General features: G+C 37.7%; 1 protein-coding gene across 7 annotated transcripts in view; it reads left to right on the top strand.

Moving 5' to 3' along the window:
- The window catches only part of CADM1 (cell adhesion molecule 1), a 334,707-nt gene that overhangs the window by 272,460 nt on the left and 49,380 nt on the right, over nt 1–12,867 (top strand). For all 7 annotated transcript variants that reach the window (XM_003923677.2, XM_074400634.1, XM_003923678.2 and 4 more), the window contains 2 exons: nt 4,081–4,218; nt 6,434–6,592. In XM_003923677.2, the coding sequence (XP_003923726.1) occupies nt 4,081–4,218; nt 6,434–6,592 (297 nt within the window). The remainder of the gene's footprint in view (nt 1–4,080; nt 4,219–6,433; nt 6,593–12,867) is intronic.

Below are 12,867 nucleotides of genomic sequence, written 5' to 3'. Positions count from 1 at the left end.
TGACTCATCTTGATATTGCTGATTTTTGTTAAATGTTGTAGGCGTAATGTTTATAATTAGCACTCTTACAGATTTGAGGTTAGTTAAGAAGAACCTTGACATTTCATTGCTGTTTTCTAATATTTCCCTCTATGTAATTTTCATTCAGGTTTTCATCTATATGCCCCTCCTTAGAAATATCTTTGGTTATTTTCATTAATGGCTGCAGGCAGTTTTTACTAAATGTGCCTGTTTAGTGGACCATGTGTAAGTATATTCTCTGGTTAGCAGCAGTTTTAATTCATTTTTCTTACAAATGGATTTTTATACTTTACTAACCTTTTGTGTTAGAGTAGACATTATGAAGTTAAAGGAAAAACAGGATAGAATTAATAGACCAAAATAAATTTTAAGATTTTTCTTGTCCAACTCTTTATTTCAGAAAAACAGATTTAAATTACCTCATTTATATTTTTGAAAGCTTTCTTGCTCTTAAAAAAAAAAAAGCTGAGCAAAGTCAACTTTATAACATATCAATAAACTATTACGATTCACATGATCAGATTTTATTTTATAAACTAAACAACTCATAGTATACATGCCTATTTCTTCTTCTAACCTTAGCAAAGATTGGAAATATTGGTCACAATTTTGAGAAAACTATTTATGGGCTTGGAAAAAAAATCATTCAGTATTTCACAGAACGATGATTTCAACAATTAATAAGTCCTGTATTATTCTACACTGGGTACTTTTTTTTTGACAGAGTCTCACTCTGTTGCCCAGGCTGGAGTGCAGTGGTGTGATCTCAGCTCACTGCAACCTCCACCTCCAGCATTCAAGCAATTCTCCTGCATCAGGCTAATTTTTATGTTTTTGGTAGAGACAAGGTTTTACCATGTTGGCCAGGCTGGTCTCGAACTCCTGACCACAGGTAATCCACCCACCTCTGCCTTCCAGAGTGCTGGGATTACAGGCATGAGCCATCACAACACTGGGCACATTTTCTAATGCTTTTGAAGTTTTCTACATTTTTACCTTAGCCATAAAGCTGAAGATGATGTCAGCTCTTTGGGCATTTAATCCTAGGAACAAGCATTGGTTCAGGACTCGCACTGGTTCAGGACTCACTCTGAAGAGTTGCAGAATTTAGTTATAGAATATCTGTTGCAACTGTTTAGATAATGCCAAACAATAGATAATCCAGTTGAGGACCTAGCTGCCTGTCAGGCTCTTAGCCCCCAAACAAAATTTGGAGGAGACATTGGTGAATTTTTCTCAATCCTTATCTGTACCTTATCATTTCCTTACTTTGAACCAGCAGACATTATTGATAATTGGAAGGAACATACCATCATCTTTATGAACCAAATGGAGGCAATAAAGACTTTCCACCGAGAAATACCATTGAAGATGAACAGGTAGTGGAGGTTAGAAGCTTGGGGTAAGCAGAGATAAGGGGTTTCCAAGCTCAGCATGAAAACTGAGAGAATGAAGGAAAGATACCCAGGAACACAGGCCAAAACTATCCGACAGAGTGTGTTTGTGGCTAAATTCCTCTAAGACTTGACAGAGAAACATAAAGGAGTCTTTTCATAACTGCCGGATCTGTCGCATCAGGAAGATTCCCGTGTTTCCACAGAGTGACCATCAAAGTGTTTCTCCCAAAGTCATACAGATAAAATGGGATCTGATCTGCCCCATTCCCTAGGGATTTCCAGGGTTGCCAGTGGCTTTAGCCATTTGCCCTCTTGTCATATCCTAAGAGAGCCACCTTCCTAACGGCCTAGCCCATCAGTTACGTTACTCCATTACAGTTCTCATTAGGAACCACTGCCTATGTCAACATGAAAAATTATTTTCGTTGCTCTTATTTTTATTTTTCCTGAACCTTAAAAGGTATCTTTTTGTTTTTACTTTCATTTCTTCATTTGTTGAGAAGACACTCCTATATTTGTTACAACTTAATTGTTTTCTTTTCATTTTTTCTTTTACCACTTTGTCAGCTCTTATTTTCTTTAGGCTTTGTCTCTGACATTTCTTCTAACAATTAGCATTTTAAAAAAATATACCTATAATACTGCACTCAGAATGCAGTAGTATTTATTAGTCCTAAACATCTAGTCTCTCCATGTATCCCCTATCAACTCTCTAAGTACATGTGCTGAAAATCTGTAACCTACCTGACTATCCTCTAGCATGGATAAACTATGTTAAGGATACTGCTAGTTGAAGTCATTCCATTTCTTTTGTTACAGCCTTTCTGTGTCTCATAAAATGCTAACAGATGTGCAACTCTAAATTAGATGTTAAATTATCTCTCTTTTTGTTTATTTTTTCTTAAAATGTAAACTAGGGTTGTTCTTTGCCATGTTTAACTACTCATTTGGGCCATATCATATTAGCAACACATCCAGTTGAGCAAATATGTTGTTTTCCTTGTACATAGGAAACAAAGAAAAGGGATGCTTTTGCTCTACTTATTACACCCCCCACCACCAACACCGCCAAACACTATCTTGCTAAGGAAATACGTGCAACAAATCGTTTTACGTTTACTTTTCTGTCATTTTCTATAGGAATTTTCAACTGTTCCAATTCAGTGTAAAAGTCTTCCTGTGGGCAGAATTTTCACATTGTGGACTAGAACAGTTGGAAATCCCAAATACATGGTTTAATCCCATAATTTATTGAAGTAGTATCAGATTTATTATTCAACTTGATCATCAGGATGGCATGTTTATACATATTTAATTTCTTGTTTCTCTTCTGAGTTGAGAAACTTATTAATCATAAGTCTCAGAACTGTCTTTGCTTATTCATGGTGGTCAGGACACATATTCTTAGATTCACTGTACTGAATTCAGTATTCTTACTGATTTTTATTTCAAGAGGCTCAGTCCTGAGGTAAGGTTGCACATGAAGTTTTACTGTCAACTCAGTTTCATAAAAGGTAACATTTTATCATCATCATCATCATTACCATCACACTACATACTTTTGATTTGATAGTACTTCACTTCCAAATCTGTTACTTTGACTATTTTATCACATATATTTTGATACGCCTACAAAAGAGTGGTTTAATTCTGATATATAAATCTACTTATAAGCACTTAAGAGTCTCTTTCATCTTTGGTTTCCAAAATCTGGAGCACTGAAATTCAGAATCTGGAAAATTGCTAAATTGCTGCAAACGAATTGGCATTTCTTAGATTACTGCATCTTCATATCCAAAGGATTTTATTACTGCATTATCCAGCAGAGGTTGTGATTATATTCTGGATCTCTGTGAATCATTTTAATTACATGGACCTGGTTTGAGACACAGTTTTTCTGTGCATTTTATGGTGAGTGATTCTTTTAAGGGACTCAGAGATTTTTATCTTTGCTGGTTAACTTTGGAATCTTTCATTTGAAGATTGAAATTCAAGAGTTGAGTTCACGCAGGAATACTGCTTTTGGGAGTTTCCTGATAAGGATGACCATTTCAATAGTATGTACTCTTCCTTTATACACCCACTTTCTGGTTAATTTTTGAATGACTGGTAACTAATATCTATACTGATACGATGTGCTCAGTGATAACTTAGAAGCGAGACACTGGTTATTTTATTTTTTACTTTTTTTGAGACAGAGTTTCCCTCTTGCTGCTGAAGTGCAATGATAGAATCTCAGCTCACTGCAACCTCCACCTCCCAGGTTCAAGTAATTCTCCTGCCTCAGCCTCCCGAGTAGCTGGGATTACAGGCGTGCACCACCATGCCCAGCTAATTTTGTATTTTTAGTAGAGATGGGGTTTCTCCATGTTGGTAGGCTGATCTTGAACTCCTGACCCCAGGTGATCCGCCCACCTTGGCCTCCGAAAGTGCTGGGATTACAGGCCTGAGCCACTGTGCCCAGCCACACTGGTTATTTTATAACAAATTTAGGATAGAAATTCTAAATTAACTAATTTTGCATAATTCACCTTATTTGATGATGACTTTGTATTTCGTTTTTCCCTCTTACTGTGATTTGTTTTAAATTCCCATCAGGAATGTTATAGCAACAATGCAAAATGCATTCTGTGTTTATAAAGCACATATGTTTAATTTGTAGTCCCACCACGTAATCTGATGATCGATATCCAGAAAGACACTGCGGTGGAAGGTGAGGAGATTGAAGTCAACTGCACTGCTATGGCCAGCAAACCAGCCACGACTATCAGGTGGTTCAAAGGGAACACAGAGCTAAAAGGTAAGCTGCAAACTGCCACATACTGAAGTAGTTGATTCTGGCGGGTAGGCTTTTGTGAAAATCAAGAACAAATCTAAAAGATGCCCATGAAACAAAACTATTTATTCAGATATGGTTTATAATCAGTTACTAAATATGTCTGAGGCCAAAGCATAACAGCATTTTATTGTCCTAATCCATGTCCTCATTCTGCTGTTTGAGGCTTCATGGTGATATCTGTTGCTCTACTGAACTAAAACTGTGAACTAGAACTCTTTATGCCAGGAGAAACTTTTGCAAGAACTGTCTCTTGAGCTCAGGCTGTCGCTGTCTGTACCTTCTATTCTCATTGCTTTTACCCTGTCTTTTGCAGAGATCCAGAGGGGATTAGAACCCCAAATTTTCAGGGTATACTTTTTTTTTTTGTCTTTTTGTTTTTTTCCTTTTTGTGGAGAACGAGGTCTCGCTATATTGCCCAGGCAGGTCTCGAACTCCTGGACTCAAGCTATCCTCCCCCGCCTCTGCCTCCCTAAGAGCTGGGATTACAGGCGTGAGCCACAGTGCCCGGCCTCAGGGTATACATTTTAAAAAAATGTTTAACAAACTTTCATATGGTAAATTCCAAGTAATTCTGACATCTATTACACTATTGACTGAGTTGACTATATGCTTTCCTACAAGAGTGGTTACACTAAGTGGACTAAGAATTTCATCTTAATTGTGGATTTACAGGGACCCCTTTTCTTGTGAAACCTATGATTCAGTTGCCCAATTCACCAGCCTGTTGCATGGTCTGTGATTTTGTGATGACAGTACAAGGCAGCTCCTTTAGCCCCGTTCTGATCGTCTGCTTCAGTACTGGCCACCCCGGGTTTGGGTCCTGGATCCTCAAATACCTGCTATCTCAGGTGTTGCATCAGATAAAGGAGACAGCATATACCCTCTTTGTCCATTTTTTGACAGTTATCTTAAGTTCCGCTTGTATTTCTGCATTCAAATTTCTTCCTTTTTGAAGTTACTCTGCAGGTAATACACTGCACAAAGGTCGTAGGGCTGAACTCCTCTACTTATGTGACAAAAATGCTGGTGGTGTGCTTCAGTTTCCTCTAAAATGGGGACAGTCATATTACATACTTTATGGCATTTTTATGAAGGTGAAATGAGTGAATAGTTGTAAAGTATTTAGCTAATACTTGGGCCAAAGTAAGTGCTGTATATGTGGTTGTTAAATAAATAAAGAGCATAAGAAAGAAAAGAATCAGCCCTTTTAGAAAGAGGATATAGAAATCTATATCTGGAAGCAGATAAATCTATATATAACAGCTTAAGTTTCAAAAAGCTTGTTCTGTTTTAATCTCCTATTTCCTAGGTATGGTTTTGGAAGGAAGGAGTTTCTCATTTCCTCTCGGCTTTTCTGTCTAAGTGAATTCAGCCATTAAATGTGTACCGATAAGTACAAAACATTAAAAGAAAGTTAATGGTGTGCCATGTTCCTGGGAGTGCTGAGTTCAGGAAGGGACTGCCTTGGCCTATTCATTCCATCCGGAAGTCTCCTCCCTCATTTTCTGAGTGTTCTTGGACGTGTCTCCCATCTGGCCCCAAGCCCTGTATCTTACTTTGCTCTAGCCCACTGCCACTGCATTTTTGTGGTCTTCCAAAAGTCTCAGAGTTTAAACATTTCAATTACAATTTCAATTATGTAAATCCATTTAGTTACTTTCTTTCCTAATTGTTGATGATGGGGGTAGGCAAAGGGAGTTATTTGTAACTCTACTGCTTATTGAATTACTTAGGGGATTTGGATGATGTCCTAGAATTTCTAACTGGCCTGACAGCCTAGTCAATATTTCAAGTTCAGATGGTTGGAGGGGTGAAAACTATTTTTCTTTTTCTCCTCCTGAGTACCTTGAGCAGCCAGACAGCAGACAGTCAGCTGTCTTTTTCTGGGAGGTTTTAAGATAGAAGAAACATACATAATATATTTTAGTAAAAATAGTGTATGTTATTTGGACTTGAAATGTATCTTAAATACTATGCTGCCAGGTTGAAAAGTCGGGAATTAAGGAAATAATCATTTTATCAGGTAACTATCCATAGATTACTCTCATCCCAACTAACTGCCATCATGTTTGTTAAAACAGCAATGTTAGGGTTAGAGGACAGAGAGGAGGACATAAAAACAAACTAATGGAAATTCACCCAACTCTGGCTTCTTGGTACATTTTCTGTTCCCCAGGGAAGTCGGAGGTGGAAGAGTGGTCAGACATGTACACTGTGACCAGTCAGCTGATGCTGAAGGTGCACAAGGAGGACGACGGGGTCCCGGTGATCTGCCAGGTGGAGCACCCTGCGGTCACTGGAAACCTGCAGACCCAGCGGTATCTAGAAGTACAGTGTGAGTACCCTGGTATCTTATTCCGAGAGTCGTAGAGATGCAATTACCTAGAAACTCTTCAGAAGCCATTTATTCAATGCATTCATTTTATGTAACATACATACAATTCTTATTTTTGGTACAAAAATAAAGGATTATTTTACTGAAACACTGTACTGCCATATTACAAAATGCCAATGAGGATTTGAAAATGCTACATTGAACCCAAAGGTAAAACTGAAATGATTTCAGTCTGCTGTAGCACATGACTTAATTAATTTCTTTGCATATAGACTGTCAGCATTTCTGTGCCAACTGCAAAATCTAGGGTAATTTCCCCCTTTTTTAATCCCATTGTAAGTACTGAAGTTTTTATAGAAGGGATTTTATTCACATTCTACATCAGCATTTTGTTTTAAATGGCATGTCGTTTTCTGTTTTAGCTTAAATTATAGCAGTGAGTTGAAAAATTGATGCTTTGGGGTCATTGCCACAGTCTTGATGGCTTCATCAATAAAAGCGAGATCGTAATGAATGAGGTTTTGTCCTAACCAGGCTCTGTAGACTGAATATGTTCTCCTCATCTTCTCCTCTGGACCCTTCTGCTTAAGAGGAAAAAGTACTTTTCTGCACAAATCCATTCTTATGCCAAGGTTGTGGCTAAGTAGCCAGTTTCTCACTTTTTATCAAAAAGTGAGGGGGGGAAAAAAAACTGCTTCTCACTTTGTATCTGGCTTCTGAAAAATCACGGTGATATTTGAGTACGCATAGTGAAAACGTTACCAGAGTTTGGTTGGGATGGCAGTGACTGGATGTCTCATGAAAGAAGCTTTGTGAATCCTTGGATTAATTTCCTAGGGCTGCCATAGCAAATTATCACAAACTTGGTAGCTTAAAATAGCAGAAATTTCTTTCCTTACAGCTCTGGAGGCCAGAAGTCTAAAACTGAGGTTTTGGCAGGACCACACCTCCTCTCCCACAAAGGTTCTAGGGGTAGATTATTCATTGACTCTTTCAGCTCTGGGAGTCCCAGGAGCTCCTTAACTTGTGGCTTCACCAGTCCATTCTCTGCCTTCATCTTCACATGGCCTTCTCTTCTCCTCTCCTCTGTGGGTCTCTCTTCTGTGTGCCTCTTATGAAAACACTTGGCATTGGATGTAGGACTCACCCAGATAATCCAGAATGACCTCATCTCGTGATCCTTAATCTGTAAAGACCTTTTTTTTTTTTTCCTCCCCCCCCCCAGATTCAGCTACAGTCACAGATTCCAGAAGTTAGAACATGAACATATCTTTAGGGTTCACCATTCAACTCCATACAATACTTAGCACGTGTCTTAATCATCTGAGCAAAATGACAGGGGGAGGTGGTGGAGTGGGAAAAGTTTTAAAAAGTTGCTTCTAAGACACCATCTCATTCCAACCTTTTCTTAACTTCATGAGCCTGGCTCAATTTAACATTACATAATGCAGGGGTTTCTCATTAATTCATTTCATCTGCTTCATTATAAAGCTTCATTATGGGCATCATGCTTATAATTTTCATATCACTAAAACTATTGTGGTATAATGTCCCTATAATGGGAAAACAGAAATGATCAGATATTATCTAAATTAGCAGATAGTAGATTTCTTGTGACTTTGTTAATATGTAATTCATTTAAGCAAACTTAATATCCATTAACTTTCCTTGTAGGGGCCCATTAGCTTTAATAATACATTAGCTCTTTGTATGTCCTGAGTGGATAGATATTCACCCAGTTTCCACCCCTAAACTCTTTCAGTATTATCCCAGAGTATCTTTTAAATAGAATACAGTCCCACCCACCTACAAAATTACCCTCACTCCCAAATGCAAAATATTTCAAGTACTGTATCTCCTACTTCTTGGAAAACTTGATAATGATCCTCATAAGGCTTGTCTTCCATATTCTGTCCATTCAAGGGAGATTTGTCCTTCTGAGAAAAGGAATGAACTCCACATCTGAATCTATTTGATGTCAATCTAACAAAGTACTCCTAGCCTTCAATTGCAGGAAAGTGACTCTAATTCCCTCCAAAAACAAGGATGTACCAATTGATCATTTTAAACTCTAATATGGCACCTTTTTGTGGGAGACTCTCTGTTTTTTTTTCCAAGAAAATCATACAAATATTTTAGCCCTTATTACACTTTTTGGAATACACATAAGAAAAAAATATTTTTTGTATAAAGGTAAGGTAAGAATTACAAAGCATCACATTAACCTGAATGGAACTTTGAGTCTGTTTTGATATCCTGAGTAAGGCTCTCTATGCTCAAGAAAGTTTACTGCCCTCCACCCCTAGAGTACTATTGAGAACTTTGCAGAGTCAGCCAGGAATTCCTTTTGTAGCTTCTTCAAACACAATTGGAATTCTCTACATCATTTCCTACTAGCTTTACTTTCCTTGAACACTAGCAGCTGTGCAGTAACAAAAAGCCTCATTCCTCAAATGCCTGAAACACTCAGTCACTGGGCCCTGACGTCTGATCAGTCATTGCCCAGTGCTGTTGATGGCTCAACTCAAGTGCCCCCCACAGCTGTCCTTTTCTCTGCAGAAAAGTAGCGCCATATCTTGATGACCATGAGGAAAGGAGATACTTGAATACATGAGATTCCTAGAATAATTTATTCAGTAGCCAGTCTGCATGGAAGTTGAATTATTTTGGATGGCTGCGAGGAGTAACATTGCACCTGTATTTTAATATTGACTCATGCCCTTGATATCAGCAGTTCTTAACCTTTTGGGGATCATTGGCTCCTTTAAAAACCCTTTGATTGTTATAGACCTGGAAAAGATGAATACAAGCACATATTCACCATATTCTGCTTACAGTAGGGAGTTCATTTACCCCTCAGGGTTTTCCTAAATCCAGTTATTTGAGGACTACTTTCACAATTTTGCCATATTTATGGGTCATCTATATTTTTACCTGACTTAGAATTTTTCTTTAAGTCACTTTATTGCTTTAGCCTAACCAGGACCTATGTAAAAATATCTATTAAATTATACATTTCATTTGTTATGTGTAGTGTCTAATAAGCTTTAAAATAAATGTTCAACTAATTTTTTTCAATGTCCTTTCCTTTTGCTACCTAAAAAGATTTCTTACATTCTCGGTGAGAAACAATTGGTTTTCACTAGGAAATACTGATCTCATTCATGGACCTCAGAGTCCACTCTGAGTAAATAAGGCTACTGTAGGGGCAAATCTAATCTGATATTAGTATTAAATATACTCACTTGGTTTAAGCCTGGCCGATTTTGTTCCATGAAAGTTTATGGAAACCTCTCTTTATCCCCATCTAAGATGAATGGATGTTAACCAGGACATGAACAGGGTTAAATGACAGATCATGGGTTTGAATTCTACATAAAGGAATTTTTTTTTTAAATACTATTGAAAAGGAAACGAAATAATGAAAACCCGCATTACATGTCATTAAATATCTTAGTTTAAATATGACAGGGAAAAAAAAGGAGGGATAAAAAGAAGTATTGCACTTCTCTCCTTAAAATGGAGTGCCACCATATTGCATAGAAGACAAGCCTTGAGCTACCACTTGGAATTGCTTTTGTCTTGTGGATTTAAGTCCTAATTAATTGAACCAGGATTTTGCAGTGTTTGTTTGTTAGGACCCTTATTTGTGATACCAGGAGAAATTGTTGTGCCCAATTATGTGAAAAATCAGCCAGATGTGTGTGCTGTCATACTTTTAATAATCCTTAAGTTTTTGGTGAGTACAGATATTAATTGTGTAGTATGCATTGAAGTGATTAACATCAATGTAATTTATCATCTGGAGATTTCTGAACATAAATAAATGAGTTGTTTTGTTCAGCAAGGTGTTGACCCCTTCAGAATCAGTGAATTAAAGTCCCCCCCTTTTTTATTATAAATATGAAAGGCACCACAATCAGCCAAGTGTTCAGTTATTTGATTTTCTGGGGCATTAGCCACTCTTGTTTGTGACATTTCCCTGTTGGGTGCTCGTTTGCAAGCTCATTAATAAGGTTTTCTCATAGGAACGTTCCTGGGAATGAAGAACATACAGTAGGGCTCTTAGTTTTCTAGCTTTCATTCTGAGACTCAGCAAGGGTACAGCAGCAGCACACAGTTAAATGTTTAAAACAGATAATTATGCTCCCAAGCTAGAAGAGCTCAAAGCTCTCTTTCCTCAGATGTTATGCAGAGAACCGTTTTGCTTTTTAATGTTCCGAGCTATATGACCCTAAAATCTTTCTGTGCATTTTTTTCTTGCGAATGTCTGTACAGGTGGTGTTGCCCAAATTTACAACATGGTTGATTATAGCAGAGCGTGATACAATTGTAGCGCGGTTAGTAGAGCTTCAGATCTGAGGGAATGTACTCTTGTCAAATAAAGGCCTGTTTAAACGGGAACAGTTCACTGTCTGAACGTTAAGAGAAAACTGCCTAAATAACATCAAGGTGGCAACACATCGCGACATAAGCTGGGAATTCAAAGAAAAGCTGTGACCCTCAGTGCGGAATTCAGATTGCTTTGCACAAGGGAGGAAAGCCTTCCTCTGGACTGGGGTGAATACGAAGCTCCTGAATTACTGCTGTGTGGCTTTTGCTTTCACCCATCATAGCCTCGCTCTTTAAAATGGTTGGCAAAAATTCTCATTTTGTGAGGGTTTTGTGTTTGTACATATTTGAAAAAAAAAAAGAAATAAAATTCAGAGGTGAGTTTTGAAAGGAAGAATGAAAACAAAGACAGACTCTATAAATAGGTGTTTGAATGCCTTGCCTGCTCTGATTATCATCTGACAGTTAATCGTGTACGTGGGCATCATTTTCAAAATGAGTTTTATTGACTGCATGTAGCTAGGTATTTTAGAAATCCATAGCCCTGTTCATCCAAGGTCCAGAGAAAGGTAGATTTTTTTTTCTTCCATTCCCTCAACTGGAGGAAAATTGGGCATTGAGGAGATGATCAAAACCTGTTCTTTATCTGTGCCAAAATAAATGTTTCTCTGGTATCGATAGTGCCCTGTGGTGAAGGAGAGAGGAAAATCTGGAAATCAGAAAATCTTTCCGATTTGGAGTGGAGGATAACACTTAGTTTCCAAGAGCAGCTTCTATATTACATCCTCTCCCTCATCAATTCTGTTCCCAGGTTGTATTCTTCAAAGCATAATAGCTGGCGTTTTCAGATTTGGCCTGTTGCTTTCTGATCTCCAGTCTTTCTTTTTTTTTTTTTTAACAGAATATGCTCTTCCTCCCACTCTCCCTTTAATTTTTTTTTAAAGCAGTGAATTGAGTTTCAGGGAAGTTATTTTGGTATTTATGATTCCTTATGAGAAATAATCGAGGAATGAAGAACCCTGATTGAAGCTAATTTTTTAACCTATTATTTCTTTGTGTTAACACAGAGTGGTATTGGTTCCAAGTTCCTCATATTATAAGAACTATAGATTGTTAGTGATACAATCTGCAGTACCAAAAGCGTGTCAAGAGGCTGAGTAACCAGTATTCAAAATACAATGAGTGAGTGTTGGGCAAATGCATTGTGAGCAAGACTGCAAAGACCCTTAAGGGGAAAGCCTTTGCCTTTATACCTGCCATCTGAATGCATACCCTGAAGAAAGAGGCCTATTTTACTAAGGACCACCTCCTCACATCTCACTGACCTTAATGTTTTGTGAAAGATGTGTCTGTGTGGCTGTGGACGTTGAATACTTACATAGCGAAACCAGTCTTCTAATGTACATACTTCACTTAATGGTTTTTAACTCAAGGTCATTTTTTGATTCTGTGGAAGGTTAAATGGTTGTGAAGTTGGCATCTAAAAGGAATGGTCAAACAACATCCTTTATGATTTCCTGTAAGATACCACTTAGAGACACACTAGAAGTGCTAAAGAAATGTGTCGTGAAATGGAAGTAGGTAAAGCAGGACACCTGGGCTGAACCTTGGATTTGGGGAGCTGAATTGACCTTCCAAAAGAAAATTATATTTTGTGATGAGAACTAAGAGGAACTCATGATCTCATTTTGTTTTATTTTTAATCAGTAGTAGAGGTAGAAGGAGAAGTCCATGCCCCAGTATTTCTTCACTCTCTCGTTCACTTATTCCTTCATTAATTCATCTAGCAGCTATGTCTTTACTGGCACTGTTCTAGTTACCAAGACTTCAAGAAACAGAATAAAACAAAAAACCCTCTCTTGTTACAGAGGGAACATTATTGTACAGAGAATCTTGCTATAGGGATTTTCTTGCCCAATGTTTGCTTTCAAATTTTGAAAATT

The sequence above is a fragment of the Saimiri boliviensis genome, chromosome 6, assembly GCF_048565385.1.
Source record: "Saimiri boliviensis isolate mSaiBol1 chromosome 6, mSaiBol1.pri, whole genome shotgun sequence".
Taxonomy (NCBI): Eukaryota; Metazoa; Chordata; class Mammalia; order Primates; family Cebidae; genus Saimiri; species Saimiri boliviensis.
The sequence above is the reverse complement of the archived record's forward strand: the minus strand, read 5'-3'. Positions and strand labels throughout refer to the sequence as shown.